Source organism: Trachymyrmex cornetzi, unplaced genomic scaffold (assembly GCF_001594075.2).
Source record: "Trachymyrmex cornetzi isolate Tcor2-1 unplaced genomic scaffold, Tcor1.1 scaffold346, whole genome shotgun sequence".
In the NCBI taxonomy this organism is placed as follows: Eukaryota; Metazoa; Arthropoda; class Insecta; order Hymenoptera; family Formicidae; genus Trachymyrmex; species Trachymyrmex cornetzi.
In genome coordinates, this window is record NW_017298173.1 from 101780 (window position 1) to 123255 (window position 21476).

The 21476-nt window shown below is 35.1% G+C and overlaps 1 protein-coding gene across 1 annotated transcript in view; it reads right to left on the reverse strand.

Annotated features, from left to right (window-relative positions):
- nAChRalpha6 (nicotinic acetylcholine receptor alpha6) overlaps positions 1 to 21476 on the reverse strand; it is a gene marked incomplete at its 3' end in the record, with an annotated part of 178043 nt that overhangs the window by 50562 nt on the left and 106005 nt on the right. The window contains exon 4 of the mRNA XM_018510636.1: positions 9319 to 9428. Coding sequence (XP_018366138.1) covers positions 9319 to 9428 — 110 coding nt within the window. The remainder of the gene's footprint in view (positions 1 to 9318; positions 9429 to 21476) is intronic.

A 21476-nucleotide genomic window follows, 5' to 3' on the forward strand; every position in this document is an offset into this window, starting at 1 on the left:
GAGAGAGAGAGAGAGAGAGAGAGAGAGAGAGAGAGAGAGAGCCCAGTTGGATTGGATCTGTGGATAGATCAACCAGTGAATTCCGTGAATATATTTCGCTATGTTCGATCGAATTCTGCGGCGGCTCATGTTTCCGCTGTGGTTCGCAAAATATTCGTATATATGACTCGTACAGCCGCGTCGACAATGGAATGGATAGCCGCATTGTGACTTGCCTCTATTGATTCGCGTCATTTTCCATTGTCAAATTCACACCGAAATATGCCAATAATACGATCGAACGTATTCGCATTTCTCAGATTATCTTATTCCGAGTTGTGTCACTTCGTGCAAATTTTAAATCTTATTTTGCAAGACCCACAAGATTTTTGACAACCATCAAATTCGAGCGACATCCTGAATTTCTATGAATAGCATATAAACAAGTCCATATATAATCCATGTATAAAGATTTCTCAAAGGCAATCCGTGTTCAATTTTAAACAGATTTCAAGATAGAATAATTATCTTTTTACAAAAAGGTAAAAAAAAGGCGCCAAGTGTGCTTGTACCTCCCAATAAACCCATACAAAACTGTTATATAAACTAAAAAAAACCGTTACATAAATAATATAATTCTAGAGTAATATTGTTATTTTTTTATTATAAATTATTCCTCAGTAGTACGTATGTATGTATTTAAACAAAAATGAAATAAAATCTTTAAATTGCGCCAATAGCAAAAAGAATATATATTTTCTTGCAACATATACTATTGTATTTTGTAAATCGCAAAAAGAACATATATTTTATTGCAACATATAACATTTAATTAACTAGAAAAAGTTATACCTTTATATAAAAGTACGTATTTTTATCTTTCTATTCAAGAATCTTTTATATATTTGCAATGGAATACAACATTTAATCTCAAAAAATTAAAATCGAAGTATCACAAAATGAGAAATTTTATTAAAATAACAAAATTTTTTATGTAAAACAACAAAGCATCTGGGCATTTTCGATAATAATAGAATCAGGTTCTTCTTTTTTCAGACTCCTGTATGGATTTCCGACCTTTTAACAAAATCAGGTTAGGACTTCGACGCCATTTTGGCTCCAAGTGCTAATTCAGTGAATTTTCTCATCGCGGTACTTTGTTAATCTAGTGACTTTAATGAGAGCAATATACGAGTGCCATCTACCGTTGAAAATATGAAAAGAAGATGACTTTTTGAGGCGATGATGTATCTTACATATAATTTTGACATTTCGGATTTTGCATCACATCTCCGTTTGTAGGATACGTAGAGGTAAAATAAACGTTTATTATATAATTCGGACCCAAGCTGTCGATTGAGCTGATATTCAGAACTCAATCGGCTCAGCCTTTATTAAAAAACCAATAATTTCGGATGCTCGCAACTCGCTGACTCGCATATAAAAGACACAGGTTGCGCGCTTCGCGCCCACTTGGCGAGAGGCACTACCGTGTTTCTTGATCTCAATAATCCTTAAATGCACAATCTCATATTTTTCTTTTATCTATCAGTTGTATATCACAGTCAAAGTGTTAACTCAGTAAATGTATACATTTCCTGTAGTCTGCTGTAGTCAATGTATATATTTACTATATATGAATATATATATTGACTAGTGAGTGTACATTTACTAAAGTTGACATTTTGACTGTGACATATGTAATACAATCTATATATATATATATATATATAAAACAGTAAAATAAATAAAATAAATCTTTGAGATAACAATGTAAGATAAAATGGACTCTGGGTAAGGAAAATCACTTCGGGGCCGTAAAACAAAATGTACAGGATTATTTCAATTCTCCGAAGTACATCGGGGGCGCGAGAACGCGCGTTTCGGCCGCGAACCAAGTAAGACATTACCGCGGCCGCTTCATAAACTTTTCAGGAGTAGCTCGGCCGATGTGCTGTTCAATTCGAGGTGAACGAGTGCTCTCATGGCCGTGAAGCTGTTCAGACGAAACGGATTTTACGAGCCGCACACACACACCAAATCCCGCGAGTTAACGGCGGCTTAAATTTGACGGTAATGCCTGAAAGTACCTTCGAGCGGGATACTCGGGATTCGCTTTACACTTCCGTAGGAAGCGCCTTTTCCCTCGAAGGGACCAGCGAATAACCGTTCCCCGGAGCCGGTTACAAAATGGAAGCACACAGTGGACTCTCTATCGTTATCTTATTTACACTCTACCTTCTATAACAGGGTCGAAACCGATATTTTCAAAATCCAACGCCCACAGGATTCGTTCTGTGGGCGTTGGATATAGTATAAGTACATACTGTGAGATAACCTTCTCCTGTTATCCCTGTTCACGTAGCTGTGATGGCAAAGAATCTTCGTTCCTCATCTCAATAAAGTGGCAAAAGTGGCATTAAAATTTTGAAAATAACATTAACACTTGTCCCGGTGAAACAACCTATTGAAAGTACTCTCCTTTCATAAGAATTAAAATTATTTTATCGTGTGTACGATATAAATTATTTTAATTTATAATTAAAATTCTGTGTAAACTTAAACAAGTAAAAACAGGTAAACATCAACAGTGCTTTCATAAAACGCTTTTTAGAAGGAAAAAAAACATTGCGTTGTTGAAACTGGGTCGTCCATAGGATTAAGAACAGCGAGGTCGGAGTTTGTACATTTCGCGCTTAACAATGGAGAACGTGACGGTAGTTCCGATTCAGTAGACGCGACAGCAAACGTGAGCTTCAACCGGGCGCACGTAAAGTCGATGCACGGTGGTGAACACGTAAATCAAGCATCATCGAACCGGCGGGTTATTTCGTCGATTGTATGAAGCGCGATTGTTTTTGGAATAGGCGTGGAATGCTATCGGAACCACGAGACATCAGGTAGATTTCGCACAGCTGCCTCGATAAACCGTTCTTTTCGCCGAGGCCCCCATAAATTTTTTTAGTCGATAATGGAAGCACATAAGTTAAATGATTTAGCGGCCTACGATATACTTATCGGAGAATCGACGGTGTAATTTCTGGCGACGATTTATGTGTCTTGGTCGCTTCGAATGAGGTTGAGGAAATATTTGCGGTCTGCCATGATGAAAATCCCATGGTCAACGTTTTACATGCACACGTTGTGTGTACGGCACAGAAAGCATATATACAATTAAAAATTTTAGAATCATACTAGCCGTAGATTATTTAATTTTTACTCTGATATTTAAATTATGTGTTACCAATATTTGTTATTTGCAAACTGGTTATATGTATATGATTATATTATAATCAATATTATATTAATCTATAAATGTGTGTGCACGTTCTCTTCATTTTCTAAAAGTGTAACAATATTCCAATGCATGTTAACTGTAACATGTTATTGTACATAAATTTTACGTGAAAGTGAGTGAGATCATTGAGCGCTAATCTATATCATCAGTGATTATCAGGAGGTCCAATCTGCCATGCTAAAAATTAGGACAAGCGGGAACAAACTTTTAAAAATTCAATATATTATATGTCAGTTTAGGACATGATTAATGTTATAACAGAGATGTGATAAGTGATTTTAATTTTTAAGCAGTTTTGTTATTATATATTTTATTGGTAAGGCGAGCCGCACACCAGAGCGACATGCGACAAATATCTTATAAAATATATATCGGTTGGAGCGGTATGAAATGCATTGTTTATATTAAATACCCGTACACTAACGCGACTGCAACATCTGTCTTACGACATTCGTATTTTAAGGTAAGTAGTATATGTTTCACGAGATTAATATCGCACGACTTTCATAGTTAGAGGATTTAAAAAGAGGCGCCAACAGTCACGTAACAATCTTGGTGGTTAGCCGGAGTAATTCTCAGAGTCATACTTTGCCTGTAGTGCAAATACAAAGGAAGACCTAGTATTTTTAACTAAATTTATGAAAGCAGTTGAAAAACATCCATGTTTATGGAATTATACATTAAAAGATTGCAGCAAGAGTGATATTACGGGTCATACGGTGGAAATCCGTTACAAAGGAATTTCGTGATACAGGTAAGTGTATGCACAAAGATTACGACGAACGATAAATGTCTTACCGTTTTAGAGTGTGCAGTAAAATTGTCTTATGATATATAATGCATGTCGTATGTCTTATATCGCATACCGCATGTCGTTCCAGTATACAGCACATCTAAGTTACAGGAGACATTTGACTACGTGCTCCATTAGCTTCATATCATTCAAAATTGAATTTGATAGTATATTTATTCTCTTTCCTCCCGCTGAAGTTAATAAATCAAATATTTGTGTTTATAAAGGTTAGAGTTGGGAAGTAATTCCTTATTTATAACAAAGTTACAGTTAAAGTTACTTTTTTCAGTAACTGTAACTTAACTTTATTCCTTTCTTTCTATCTACCACAGTAACTTAATTTATAGCAAATTCGGTTGAACACATTAGTGCGCACTGATGCATATTAAAGCCGTTACATTGATTAAATCGGAGTATAAAAGTGAAATTAAATATTTTAAATTATAAAATACACGTTTTATCTAATATATATATATATATATATATATATATAGCACAATAAAGTGTGTTGAAAATTTTACGTTTAATCAACACCTATATCTTTATTAAATACATATCTTTATGTCAAATTGTGTATGATAGCTTTAATGTGCACCAAAGCACCCTGTGTCCAATCAAATTTGTTATTAGTTATTTTTTTGGTAACTAATTTAATAATTAGTTTTATGATTATTTTATATATTTCATACTTTTTCTTTAATATGGATTGATCAAACTGAAATCCTCAGTGATTATTTGTTGTGATTAGAATATATCTTCATCTGATAAAATCATCACATCTGCAAATGCCTATATTAAGAATTAAGCTAAAAGTTTTTTAATATGTGTGAATATTTAGTATAATAATTAAAATAAATCAGTAATGTTAAAAATGTATAAAATTCTTGTATTTAAAATAGCAATGCAAAACATTACAATAAATTAACAGAAAGTGACTGAAAAGTAACGATTAGCTACTTTAAATCCTTATAAAATTATGATGATAATTTACGACAGTAACTAGTTATTTTTTAGAGAAAAAACTGCAACTGTAATTATAGTTACTTTTACAAGATAACTTTCCTAATCCAGATATAAGTCTTATAAATATTTTATCATTAAAAGTGTGAAATGTACGAAAATCTGATATTACATTAATTAAAAGTAGCCTATTTCCCCAGCACGTAAAATTTACCTATCAATATAGCAACAACAACTGTATCACTCAATGTCGGTAGCATTCTAGGATTAAATATCTTTCCTCTTATGAATGCCTCTGTGAACGCACATTTATACACGTATGAAACACGACACGAATGATTACGAATAAATGCGATTGCATCGGGACAGTACAGTACGTTATGGCGAACCGTCGATAAAACAATAAGCGCCCATTACAAATTGATCTCGGTATTCGCGGAGGGACAAGCAGCAAATTGAAAATGATCACTGGAGAGACCCATCGAAATCCAAGCTTAACTCGTTCAGTCATCAGTGTTCCTATCGATCTCTAATGTCACTTTTGCTTAACAAGCCATCACTTACACTTTGGAGCCGCGTATTCGTATTCGCTACGTATCAGAAATTAAAAATTCGTATTTTTGTGTCTAAATCATTACCAAAAAAGAAAAGATCTTACAGAGCGCGTGTGTTCTTGAAAAATTAATTTTCGGTTTGCGCGTCGGTCACGGGAAAGTCGTCCGGTAGTCCCGAGTCATTGTACGCTCCCATGATACCCACAAAGGCAAAGTTTCCCCGAGACGAGACTTTAATTAATTGAAGTGATCCCGCACACTTTACCAGAGCGCCGGCAGTTCCCAGCGAGAAATTTCTCTCACTCCGACCTCGGGCTAGCTAACTTGGATAGTTGTTAGTTGCGGTCGGAGGTGGATTCGGTCTGTCTGGCTGACCATTTCCTCCTCTTTCCACTTAGTGTCTTTCACTTTTCTCATTGCATTTTCGGATCAGTCTACATATTGTCTTTCTCTGCCGTGTCCCCATGGCACGGCTTTGTCTTTTCCTTTTCCTATTTATCACGGTTAAATGTCATAGATCGTTTGATTCACTGCTTTATGCATCACTGCTTCATATCTATTTGACTACCAATTTATTATTAAATTAGCCTGATTCAAATTGTTATGACTATTTTTAATTTTACACCAGAAATAATTACCATCACAAATCGTTTATGAACTAAACGAAATGTATAAAAATTTATTGAGCGATCTATTATTATATAGCGATTGACTAGTAAGTTTATATACATACGTTTTTATTGTAAGTCAGTTTTTAAAATATTCATTAAAAAGATGGTTTAATATAAACCGAAACGCATAGACAAATTTGTAATTATTTTAATTTGCATTAACATCGTTGCCTGGCTAATTGATTCTTTTTATTACTTATTTAATTAATTTTTAATTCTCTGACCTCTATTCAGATACTTATATATTTAACTTTGTTTAATAGCGTTTTTATTTAAAATGCGTAGTCAAAAATTATTCTTCGCGCGCGCCGTCTGTTTAAATAATTTTAATAACTTCATATAAATTTCTTTATTTCTTTAACAATATAGTTTTATTATCTATTTGCACTTTTTAAAAGAAATTATCTCTTCACGCTTTTCCATTTCTGATGATTATTTTTATTAGGAGCGATTAACAATATGATACAAGCGTTTCGTTTGTGATCATAATGTATGAGTTTGGAAAGGATTGATACACCAGATCAAACGCAGTTCTCGATTACACTTAATCTAAAATTTTGTAAGAAAAAAAAGTGTTTCATTATGAGCTGCACCACTTGGCTCGAAATTTCATTCCGGATATGGATCACGATCCTAATCATATTTGATTGTTAATTCGGTCCAAGCCAATAGTCGTCGACAGTTGGTGACGAATATCTAATTTACGCCTGGTCGAACGACGAATATCCACGAACCGATCGAAAATAATCGGAGCGTGTAACGTACGTGAAGGAGGGAAGGGAGAATCTGGTTCAACCTCCAAATCGAAACGCTGTTATTTCATCCGCCGCTTTTATAATTAAACCGCCCGAATTTATTCGCTATTCCGTTTTCAATCACGACAGGATTAGTTAGTGTACAGTGGTTGTGTTACTGTCGATATAAAAAAAAAATATCGAAATTTACAGAAAACCAGTTTTTCACCCGATTATCAATGTTCTCTCCTAATATTTGTAACAAATCGCATTCCGTTCCATCTGATTACTCCGCGTCAGGTGATCAAAAACTTGTAACTTATGCATCAGCCGCATTGCATTAGTGCGAGGCACGAGAACGGACACGATGAAGCGGGCCGATCACGCGATCAACATTGTCCGCTTTGTTATCGCGCGAATCGGCTGGCAGCGGGCGACGGAAGTATTAATTTTGCGGTTCGCCGAACGTGAATCGCATAAATGCGTTCACGTACAGCAGCCTGGAAATTGTATGTATTATATATAACTAGTAGCCTATAAATACCTAAGACTAATTATTCTAGAGGCTATGATAGAGAGAATGGCTGAGACTATAAGCCAGCCACGGCGTATCGTTCTAAAAAAAAGAAGAGATTGTTTTAAGTCGGGGACGTGATTCATGATTTGATATTTTTTCTCAACGTCGCGTTCGCTCTTCGAGTTCGCCATTTCAATCATAAAATAGTGACTGTCCAAACAATTTTCTTTGCAAATCTCTGCTTTTCCTCGCGAAACGTACGATATGGTTGACTTAAGAATTTTTCGATAAATGAAAATGACTGGTACTTATGCAACTCGTTATATACTCTAGCCTTTCAATTAAAATCTGCGTAATAACTGCGTTCGAAAGTTTGGTTCGACTCGCTTCGCGACTTCGTACTTTTGTTATTATTTGCGACGAAATAGAAATTGTATAGAGACCGATACGAAGCAAGAAGCGAGTCAATCCGTTATATAAGAAAAATTTCTACGATCGGGGTCAATAATTACGTGGATACAATATTTACAAATGAAAAATGTAAAGATATACATAGTACAAGAGTATATAAATGTATAATATATACTCGGCTCTTACTAGGATTCAAGTAAATGCATGCACTTCAGGGAATTTTAATATATATAAAAGAAATATATATATGTATATGTATAATATATATAATACTTTCGAATAAGAGAGATGCGAAGCAACACTAGGATAAAAGTTACGTACCCTTCGATTTTTTCTTTTTTTTTTAATACTACATTCGCAATACGGTAACGGCACGTGAAAAGAGTACGAAGTATACATCGAAAATAATTTACGCCCCGTATGGAGTGTCTCCAAGGGAGCGAACTTAAAGTTAATGAAAAAACTTTTGCTGCAGTGGCGCTACTGCCGCGCTATTTCTTAGCCGTCGCAGCTTTTCTGAAAAAGACATTCTTAAAAATCTTAATTCTCTCTCGTAAGAGGGCAGAGGGGGTGTGCCTTTCGGACAAGTGGCAGCTGTTTTAAATCCATCGGAGAAATTCAACGTGGGCTGCTTACTCGGAGCAAATGTAGTTCGTGCAGTTTTATTTTTACGGTAATAAAGTCGCACCAGATTATTTCACGATTGCGATTGTACTGTTGCGATTGTCATGTGGATCCTACGAGTCGATGTAAAACTGTTTGTATGGTTGTCGGTTTTTTAACGATTTCGCGTAAACGGTAACTCTTGAAATATTGACAGCCTAGAATCGCGACCGAGCTAACAGAAATCCCGTGGGTTAACCTCATCGATATGTAGCAAATCGCAGCTAAATCACGATGAATTACTTAATATTGTGTAGAGGAATAAAAATTTTTGACATAAAACGTAAATATAACTCATCGTATATTTATTTTCGCGTCTCAACAGTTTCGATTACCGTTATTCTTCGATTATTATAACGTGAGAAGAATTAGATTTTGCTCTCTCTTTTTACGTTGTTATTATCAATTCAAAATTATCTTCGTTCAAATATCTTCACGCAATTAGATCGTCTCAAATATTAAAATACTTTCCGAGTTTTAGAGCGCGAAATTTTGGGAAATCAGACTGTGGATGCGTATTTTTACTCGGCACACTTTATTAACACGATGATTACGAGCGTAGTTAGTACGCGGTTTTTTGTCCGACCATTTCAATTAAGAATTCTATTATGGGAGGGACTGGCCAACCCTCCTCTCGCGCCCGAGACTGAAATGCTCCTAACAAATTTGTTAATCGAAGCTACTGACTTGTCAATACAAAATGAGAGTTTCTACGCAGATGTAACGAGGCCAGATTACCTGTTGTACATGAGGATATCCGGTTTCCAAAGCTTGTTCGGCGTAATTCGAAGATCCTTCACTCCACCGTATTCGGACTCGTTCCACTGGAGATTATAGTCCGTCCACTCCTGCGCAAACACAGAAATGAAAAAATTATAAATTAAAAGATATGAAATAATATTTCGAGCATTCTTTGAACGTAGCGAAATAATTCCATTATAATTCATTTTCCCTAATAACTCGAATACTCTTTTACTTTTTTGTAGAAATATATGAAAGCATTAAGTACTGACAGAATGAATATCCATCTGAGTTTCAACAGAATCATCTAAATTAAGATTTTTATCGTATAATTATTGTCTATATACAGAAAACGTAGAGAGAGACAATCATTGTATAATGGACACTTTATACCATGAGTACTTATATTTAGACGATAAATACGAAAATTGTTGCAATACATATAATAATATGAAATGGATAATCTGAGGTGCTATTAATTCAGATTTAATTACGAGTACAATTTTATATCGTTTAATAAACGCAATGGTTCTTCCGACAGTTTCAACCAATCCCCATTATGAGAAATAAATGTTCATATAATTTTCAATTTTCGTCTTTTTATATGAGTGATATAATTATAAAATCAGTATAGGCGCTTGACATTCGCTTTGACGTTTATATTGTTGCGGCGATCGAACTTAGCACGCAAAACAACTATTGTAGTGAATAATAATAATAATCTATGCTAAAATTTGAAATTGATTCAGAAAACTCCTTTGCGGTTGAAAATTGTTTAATTTAATCTTATATTGCGCATATTACAGAAACATACAGTACAGAATGCATATGAAAAATAAATATATTCTCCAAAAAGAACAAATTAATAAAATAGAATTGGTTTATTTATAGAGAAAAAACTTTTATTTCATATCCTTTGATTTTCGAAATTGTTTAACTACAGAATTTTTACCAAAATGTAATTTTGTCGTACACTTGATGTTACACATAATTTCGATAAAATTTCAAGCGATGATAACGCTTTCCGAACTGCGCATCATCCATTCTCAGTATCCATGATAATAGGGACCGATGGATGTACAGAACCTTTGGCTGCGAATAAATTTGCACGAGTTAATTAATCCCTGTTGTATAAAAGATTAATTATGCGCGTAAATTCTATCCACTGACGAAGTTTGACCAGTTAAGTTAAGCAAAAGAGATCGGAGAAAGAGAGGAAGAGAGAGAGAGAGAGAGAGAAAGAGAGAAGAGGAGAGAGAGAGAGAGAGAGAGAGAGAGTGTGTGTGTGTGTGTGTCAAACATAAATTTTACAGTCATATTTATCAGAGTACTCGTAAATAAACGAAACTCTTCTGAATCGTCAATTCGCGACGGTTTGTCATCCTAAAGCTCTCAGCAGGGAGTGGTGTTATAGTTTAAGCTAAAAGCTACGTTCAACTTTGACGATCAAAGTTTATCACGAAGACTCTCACATCTTATATGTACGATTAGTAATGAGAAATTATTATCCAACGATGTGAGACTCGATAATTTTGCGGAAATTGTAACCGCGAAGAAGTTACGCGTGAATACAATGCGCCACGCGGAATATATATAATTATAAATGGACAAAAGTAATAACAATAACTACACTCAGGATACACTACGGATATCACACAGAAACGAGTAATTTAAATTAGAATTATCACATTTATCGCGGTATAACAGAGTGTAACTCTATATTTCATTTATATCGCGCGCCATATGATAAACCCGTGAGCGTTTTTAATCCAACGTCGCTGCTATTACCTCTGTATAAAGGGTGCGCGGGATTTATGCGAAAAATTATTATGAGAGAAATGGCATTGCGGGTAATGCGGAGAAAGACATTTAAAGGATATATATCTGGCAAACTCAATAAATTATATTTTCCCTGTTTCGCGAGTTATGTTCGTCTGAGAAGAATTCCTTTTGAAAACGATCCTTCGACTCAACCCGGATATTCAACGGAGTCACATACCAGTCGCTAAATATTCATCGTTACAGGCCGCGGAACGGCCGCGAATCAGAAAACTGCAATTCCTCGAGTGCGAAGCTTGCGAATTCGGGGGTAAGCCCCGGGCGCGCGCGACATGCGCGACCTGGTTTCGCGATCGCGACGACGACGATACCGATGACGGCGACGGCGACGGCAGCACGCGGCTTGCATAGGAAACACCGTACCAATGGCAATGGCACGTTTCATAATGTATACTTCAATTTCCGGTCCATGCGCCAAGTTCGCGGCGTTTGCTCATTAGATTACTCGGCTGAATTGCACAAACGAGAAATTCATCGGGTTCGCACAGCAAAGGCAGCCGTCTTCCCCGATGTGCTAAGATTTTCACGATTTTCCGTTTCCGTGCGATAGCCGTCGTTTTTTTACGACACGCACGACTCGAAATCTTCATGTTGTGACTTATGGAAGCGAGACATAATGAAGACCATCCTCGACGATGACATTTCTCGAAGAATAACGTTTCGTCTTGTCAAACGACCGACTGTCGCCGGTGTATTTTATATCCGCTGCATTGTACTGTGCCAACTTTTGCCAAATTGTGTCGAGAGTTGAGATTCTTGATATTATACATGTGAATTGCGCACGCGCACGCGTGTATGAGAATGGAAGAGGAAAGAGCAGAAACTACACATTTTTAAAAATGTCGGTGTGAATTTAACATTCATGCGGTGTCTATATACTCACCATGATGGTGTTAAATTAATACCAACATTAAATATTATCATAATTAAATTAATACCAACACGATGTAAATTTAAAACCTGTGATATTTATATCGATACCATCATGGTGTGGATTTAACATCATGAATCTATGAATTTAAAATCCATGGTGTTAAATCGATTATGTTGGTGTTAATTTAATGCCAATACAGAGAATTATAGTAACATCGCGTGGAGTGAAGTTCATATCGCTATTTTTTACTACGAATTTATGACTATGAATTTTTTAACCATTTGTAATTTAATGACAATATTGTAAAATAACACGCGGGTCATACAAAAACTATTGAAAGTAAGGAGTAACAATTTTTTTATAAATTAAATTTTTGTACAGAAATGAGAAGTAAGTAATGCTGTTTATTTTTGCTGTTTCTTTTATAATATCGATTTGGTAAAAATGTTGCAATTTTTTACGGCGATAACAATAACTAACTGAAAGCTGAGGTTGGAAAAGTCACTTTTTAAAAGCAATTTGTCACCATTACGAGTTATTTATTGAAAAAAGTAACTTATTACTTGCGACGAGTTAAAATAGCATGTAAACGCGTCAATATGTTATAAATGATGAGTTACTTTTTCTTTATTTTTTTACATTACTAAATCGTTATTACAAAAAGTGATGGCAAAATTAACGGCGTCACTTTTTCCTATCCCTGATTTTTTGTTACTGAAAAGTAAAGTGCATTTTTAATTTACAGACTTTTGTTTATCTTTCTACGTCATCTCGATTTTTTTGTATACATTTTTCCGTCATTCTAGAAATTTTGAATATTCCCTTATAGTAGAACTCCGTTTTAGCTATCAAAAGATAGTGACGCATTATTTTGTGGATTGCCTCCATATTATTGCAATTTTGTTTACAATTTCTTTTGCCTTAAATATTTTATCAACTCTTTCTTGTTACGTTCAATTGAGGGTCATATTGACACGATCTATGATTTTAGTCGTCCTCGAACAGTTTCAATTTATTTGGTTTTTCAATAATAAAAATTCTAATGTATAAGAAATTTATTACTTTCGATGTAATTCTTGTATGTATAAAGAATAAACTTTCAAAATACGTTTTTTTTATTCAAAATTTATAATTTTCAAGAACCGAGAAAGAAAGCCACAAAAAAATTGTATGCTTAATAAAAAATAACAACATGTCAATCAGTTATATGTTAAACAGAATTGCTAAACAATTGCTAAAAATGTTACACAATGCAGTGAACATTTTTTATAATAAATTTTTAATAATAATAATAAAAGAAAATTGCATTTTCGATAATTTGGACGAATATTCTAAATATCACTTAAAAATTCGGTATATTAGATACAGAATTGTATAAAATTAAAGCGGATCGTTATGTATACACGTCTATGGATAAAATATGCTAGCATTTGCCACTATTAGTACCGTGTAATAACTGGCAGTAGAATAACATTGATTGAGTATTCAATTAATATGATTTGTACTTTAACATTAAGTTTGCGTAGTAAATGTCGATGCTTGACTCCAATGCGGTATGTTTAACTTTACAGCGGAAGATTTCAAACATTTACTTTTTAATTAATATGCTTCAACGGACGGGCGGTATCTTGATTTTCCAAATGGTAGCGAATTTTATACTTATTTACTTATTTAACATCATATCAAGATAAATACTGTCGTATAAATAATGTTACACACAACGTAGTAATATAGTTTCCAAGTTGGCCGGAAAATCTCTGCGGTAAAAAATACATCGTATTGTTTCATACAGCTAGTTGTACGACGAGTACACTATTACTTAACTTCGCGTGTATTCCCCTGTGTAGTAGGTACCGCAATACTTAACGAGCCATAACTCTCGTGTTTTCCGCCATCCGGGGCGTTAAGCTACTACCTTAATGCTATAATCGAACCCTTTCCACGTCAAAGCGAACGTGAGAGTGATGCAGAAGAAAAAAAATGGGGTCATCGGCCACGAGAGCTACTAACGCAGATAGCTGCTAATAAAAATCGTGTAAGATGTATGAAAAAAAATTGTATCTCTAAATATAAATATATTTTCATTATACGGCTCATGTAAACTAGTTTATTCTTTTGCGCTAAGAGAAATGCAGTCTGAATTCCTTGCCTAAACGAAGTTTATAAGTGAAATGATCCGCGAGGAAACGCCCGAAACTCCGGCGATTAAAAAGGAAAACATGATGATGCTGCAAGTTACTTTCCTCGTCGAATATAACAAAACTTTGAAACCGTATCGGAGGCTAACTGCTATTAAAGTTAGTTCAGATTAAATAAACGATCTCAACATAATAAATGCCGATATAAAATCCACGTCGATTATGGCACGTAGATAAGACGTTTTATACCGTGTAACTATAAAATTTGTTTAGAATCCATAATAATATCGTGAGAGTAAAAGGGTCGATGTTAAGAGATAAAAACTACCTGAAAATATAAAAATATACTAATAAAATACAGAGCCATGCAAAACTATAAACTATAAACAGCTACAAATATGAAAATAAATATGGAAAATATAATTATTAACAAAACAGATAACTATTTTATAAATTTACGAAAACTTCGCTGTGATTGAAAGCAAAATAAATCGGTATATTGACAGATTTTTGTATTGAAAACTTTTAGAAAGCCAATAAGACTTTGTTCTTATATGTATGCGGAAAAACTTTCATCGTATGCGCGAATCGAACTTTTGTAGCCAGGTAATCGAACAGTAGCGTTACAGCGTTGTAATAATTTCTTACACAATTTTTGCATTGTGCAAGTATTGTTTAATATAAAAGAATGGTACAGTAAACAAAAAGTCATTACTACGATGTAATTACAACAATATTCAATATAATAATATTATCACAAACAGATATTTAACGTTTTGTCGTTTTCAAATATTATATTTAAAGTTATATCATTATAAATAAATTTTCACACTAATTTAAAGCTTTTGATGTTGCGATAATATTAAATCAACATTTCAGAAACGTTAAATTGCAATATTGCGAAATAATGAAAAGATATTTCAGAAACGTTCAAGTAATTCGTTAAATAAAGTAACATTTTGTGGGCATTGGAATTAAACGTTTATTCTTATATAATATAAAATCCAAGAATATTAAGTTCCTAAATTAATTTGTTTGCAAAACTAAATAAAATATATTTACTTTCATTTTCGAGATTTTAGGTTTCCTTCTAGAGAATCATGTCATTAGTACACGATGAAAAATCTCATAATACTATACTTTTTATTCCTATGTAGTTTTTTATTTAGGAGAAATATTATTCCTCCGCATCCATTTAAAGGCGTACTGTTCTCGGTTTATTTTATTAAATTGCTCAATGTTGTAACAACATTAATAATCAATATAGAAAAATTAATACAGATTTAACATTAAAAAAACATTTAAGATTCAATATTACATCTCACTGATGTGCTTTGAACATTCCATATTGTATTTGTAAAATATTTAAAGATTATATTATTAAAACATTTTTAAATATTCGAGAATATCATATTATTATTAATATTTCTACAATAACATTTATAAAATATAATATAAAAACGTTAATAAATTAATATCTTGAAATCAGTACTTCAAAATGCTGATCTAATACACTTGCTTACTGGCCTATATAAATATAATATAAAAAGAATTATAGAAAACATAATATTCAGTCCGCCTTCGCGAAATATGAAAAATATATATTGTTGTGAAACAAAAATCGATTGGATTGGATATAACAATTCTCCGTTGTTTATATTACGAACGTACAAATAATGTCGAAGAAAGTTTTCCATAAAACATTCCGTTCTCTGGTTAGCGAGAGAGTCCTCGAGGGAGTACCTCGTTTATTTCGTTTTAATGTAGAAGGAAGAGCGCAGATTGCAGAGTGTGCTAGAATCGTTAATCAGCGGGTTAAGAAATCATGAATTACGGAGGCGTTCCTCCCACGACTAGAATAGTACGTGCGGGCAGCTACGCACACATGCTATCCATCCTCGGATGGCCACAATGGGTAGGCGTATGCATTCTACCGTCCCCCTCGCGCGCGCATTAATGCAACGCGTGCCTCAGGTTAAGGTCGGAGGGCTATATACGGCGATCTTCCGAAACCGCAGCCGAAACCCAGCGCGGTCGTGACACCGCGTTGACCGGCGCGGTGATTCCGAGGATCGGATTCGTCTACGAGCTGAGATAGTAAATTACCGCGGCGTACATTTGGCGTATGTACATTCGTGGTTCAGTACCGTGATTTACAATAGTCAGTTCAAATCGCGCGAATTAATTACAGCGAGCAGCATAAGAGCTTTCGCTTCGTTCAATTCCGCCGGCCCTTTGTGCAATAAATTATCGACGAGTAATTTACAGTTTTACGAGCGACAATATTTTCTCTCTTGGTGCGATGTAACGCACTTTTATCCGCGTTCGCTATGATCATTTCATCCCCTGCTATTTCACCCTCTGTATGTTTTTTACTTTTCATTTCGGATACATTGTATCGATTAATCTGTTGTGAGTGTGCGTTTACTGGGTAAATGTTTATCTATCGACTGCAATATCAAACTTAATTATGTGGCTATCTTTACACGGCGTATTGTATAAAATACATTCCTTGATATTTTATTCATTCCAGCTTGAGATGGTTTCGAAGCCATAAGCTTTTACAAGAATGCGCGGAACAAAATATAAAAATGATTTCCATCTGTTTGGAGTGTCATATAGATTTACGTTACGGCGGATATGACGTAGTCATACGCGGATGAAATATGACGCTGTATCTAGCGTGATGTAAAGTCATAAATGTCTAAAAGACAAAAAATATTTGACGTAATTTCGCCGAGTTAAAGGTTTGTCTATGAAGATGAAATAGCTTAATAAAAAAAGAGAGAGCTTAATAAAAAAGAATATGACATTCGAACATTTGTTAGATTGGAGGGAAAAACGAATCGTGTAAAGTGCTTTTGCAAATTTCAATCACGCGATGTACAGGCTGACATTACGAGAAACCCCGTAATCGTAATCGTAAAGTTACTATTATGTTTTTGTCGAATAGTTGAGGCGCACGATGATAAGCGGAAATTTCATTGGTGGTTTATATCATAACGTAACGAGGAACGGCACGAGAGAGAAATTATTGATCTCGTTAGGATAATTAGAGTTATCGGATTATGCGGTGAAGGAGATTTAGCCCAGAAGCGAAGTTAACTTGCGTGGGCTGACTTTGGATCGATTACGACGACATTTGGGATCATATACTCGTCTGAATTGTTAATTTTACCAAATGGATGGAACCTTCAAGAGAAAAAAGGAGAAAGAAAGAAAGAGGGGGGGGGGGGGGGGGAAAGATTTCGTTTCGTATGCCGGGAATAACAAGTGCGCGAGATTTTGTCCATAGCAGAATATTTTCCGCCCTTTCATTATAGAATGAAAGCCGCTACCCTCATTTATTTATCCGATCTAATAATTTAAAATACGGCTGGCTAAAAGTATAATAGACACGGGCGATAGAAACCGCGGTAGAGAGAGATTCGTCTTATTGTTAGTAAGACGGCATCACGTTGATCGCGAATTTCAGAAATCGCTCTCGCGAAGTGTAGCGCGTCAGCTGTTCTCCCCGAGTCTGGATTATTCTCGTCACGCTTTTACATGCTCCGAGGACCCGTTTGTGAAACCTTCTCCAGCTACTTATGCCATTAGCCCTGCGGGAACTGCGAGTAATTGAATACCGAAGGTACACATAGTCAGCTTAGCCAGTGACTTTTTGGATAATGCTTTTCGAACTTTAAATGTAAGCCGTAAGTCTCACTATGTTAAATACAATAGACGTTGTTAAACTACATCTGGTTTTCGCCGAGTTCGACTTAACGAAATTTTCGTCGAACGTGCGTACGTGAGAGACTTACGACAGGCGACAATTAATTCAATTTTCGGGAAAGTGCGACAATAGGGAGGGAGGGAGAGAAAGGGGTGAAGGAGAGAGGGGAAACTAGTTAGAGAATACACGCGAAACGGCATTCTACAGGTAGATAATCCGTTTTGTGTGGAAAAACAATTTTATATAAGTGTTTGCATCGATTAACATTAATGTCGTTTAAAAGCTCGTTGTAAGCAAATTTTCACCGCGAAATGAGCAGTCGCAGCAGAGCGCGCTTAGAAATGAACGGACATTAATTAGCGCGCTGCTTGCAATCAGTCATGTTGACTCGGTTGACCGCTGACAATTTGTTACCCGATCAACGGAACGTGTTTATTTGTTTAACAATTCAGATTAAATAAACGCCTCCGTACCTCCGAGCTCTCCGTTAAAGATGCATGCGTGCCCAGATTCGATAAATTGCCGACAGGTATGTACGTTACACAGTACCTTACAATATCGTAAACGTGCACATTTGGTGCATGAATAAAATTCAAATTTTCTAGATCTCGCTTTTTTATCGACAACGTATGTTGTTCTTTTACTCGAGAGATTTTCTTCATCTTGTATTGTTATGCATTATCTATTTCACATTTCGGTGTGACGAGAAACGCGAGAAAGCACGTAAGCTGCATTTTCAAATCCCCGGCTCGCAACGTTTTATACCTGCGTATCAGCAGAGATTACAGTGACCGGATGCAGGCGTACGAATGTCTACTTTGTGAGAGCTTCATGTCCAGACAGGGCAAGAAGTTGATGGTCCTACTCATTTTGATAAGCATCGGTATCTTGTCTCATTTATTTTGCGTACGTGAGCTTTTCCGCTTTCATTCAGAATTTACGAGAGGATCAGACCTACTGATCCTTGCAAAAGATGGGTTCGAAGTTTCTTTGACTTTAAAGGCCCTTTTTAGAAGACAGAAAGATAAAGCCATGATAGATGCTTTCGTTGACGACGTACAATTCAGCAAGATTGGACAACAAAACTGCTCCGAGGCATTTATTGCAGCTAAATTTGACCGTGCACGTTGAACGCGACGTGAAACGAAATTAAATTTGATAAAAGATCGGCCGTACATCGTGACCATACTACGCTCCGCATAGGTCGTGCGCGAGATTTACGAACATGGTTGCACGAGCGCCCGCGATTATTAATCAAGCTTACCTTCCCGAACTTGCCACAACGTTATTAGCTAGAAGCTCCCGCATCGTAAGTCCAATAAGCATTAATTGCTGCGTATTGATATTTACTAGTTAATTAGACTATCTGCGATCTAATCTTCTCTAAGTACCCATGACGTGCGGACTAATACCGCAGAAAATGGTAGAGAGTGGTTTCGCGCTTATTAAACATTGAAAAAAGTCTGGCAATAATAATCACGCCTAAATTGAAGCTTTGGTGATATAAATTCGATAAAAAATGTTTGGTTAATATAACCAAAACCAATTAAATGCTAATTTTTTAATATTATGTTACTTTTGTAATCATTATTAACCCTAAACGTAGCTCACGAACGCGGGGCCAGCGTGAATCCAAATATCTTCTTTGTGAAACTACATCGTGAAAAATTGTTTGTAATAAATGTTTTTCACAACTTTACATAATTTTAAGTTACATAATCTTATTCCTCAGATTTTTACCTTTAAAATGAACAAGTATAAAAATAGGAGAACAAGATTTTAGAAATTGTACACTGTTAAATCTATAGTGTCAGATTTAATTATCGTTTTAATAAAAAATAACGATATATTTAATAGAAGCAGTGGCGATTCACATTAGATTAAATTTGACACTATAGATTTATACAGTGAAGAAATCAGTAACAAAAAAGTCAGATTCCACTGTAAGACACACGCACACTACGTACGTAGTCTAATTCAATCATGTATCGCACGAAATGACATTTGACTTTTCTCTTGTAATTAGAGCGACTTATTATCCTATCCGGTATCACAAAATTGTTAACATTTAAGAGTATTCGTAATAGCAACAATGTTACAGATAGACAGTCCGAAACATTTAACGCAATGTGATACCTTCTCGCCATTAGTCATCGGCGTAACTTCGTGCAGATATATTAACACAAGTGCATTCGCAGTAGTCTTTGACATCATATTGCGTTACATCGATGGCATTACAGTTCCTAAGTGAAAACAGTAATATCTCTTTTCCGGCTCTCATATTTCAGCAATTGAGGATCTCGATTTATGGTGCGATCTTGCACATTTCAATCGCGATTTTTCTTTCGCGGCATGCTACAGAGGTCGTGTCTCCTTTGAAAATGTTCAGTTAAAGCCATCATCTATACTATCCAAGTTCATCGAGCGTTGATGCTCCTATCCGCAACCGCTCACGCCACCGTAACTCCTCCTAATGATAACAGCTAACTGACCGCAGCGTATGTATACCTATAACGAACACGTGTGTACGCGATGATCTATAGGTAAGGGACTTAGCGTCCATATCCTCCTTTGTGTCGCCTCTCTTCGTCTGAACGAGGCGATGAAGCGATCAAAAGCTTGTTTTACTTAGTTAGAGCAAAAATTTGTAAATTATGTATTAATTACAAGTTGTAAGTTCAGTGATGTCAATTTCTAGCGGTTTTCCAGCTAGATGTAGCGTTTGTTAGAGGTTGTCTAGTTGCAAAATTTAAGAAAAAAAAAAAATCCCGTCAGAATTACCACTAGCCGCATTTCTTAAATTTTGCAGCTAGACAACCTCTAAAAAAACGCTAGATCTACTGGAAAACCGCTAAATTGGCATTATTATGTAAGTTCCACATATAATTATAAATAAAATAAATTTTTTTTTCTATTAGTTGTATGTGCATTATTCTTTTAAAACTGTATTTTCTAGTCATCTTTTCTAATCATTCAGGAGAAGTGTTTAATTTTAACATATTAAAATGTTTTACTATTATCTTTATTTTTTAAACACTTAAAAATGTTTTACTTTTGAATATTTTTAATAAGTAAAACACTATGTGTTTGAATTTAGTATACATAAAATTAAACACTTATTTTTTGAGTGATATGCATAAAAATTTTATTATAAACCTTTGCATAAAAATCTAGCTTAATTTTGCACACAATATTTTGATTTAAATTTCACAGTTAAGTATTTCATTTAAACATTTCAGTTAAATTGAAAATATTTCAGTTAAATCGAAAATGCAACTGATATTGCACACAAAATGGGAAGATAGATTTCCATTTCATTGGAGTTGGCTTTCAACATGGTTGCATAATACGCATCAATGTGAATGAATTATCGATGGATTGCTTTATGCGCATGATTCTATGAATTATCTCGCCACGAGTATATTGTCCGGTGAAATTTGAGAGGTATTTCTGGTCACCGACTCAAGTATAGCGCAATCGTGTAACAAAGGTAGCGGGTATAATTGCTTACGGCATAACAATGTCCCAGGCGTGTGCGCGAGTGTTTCACAATCATAATTGGGTTTCGCTCGAATCCACTTCACTGCGA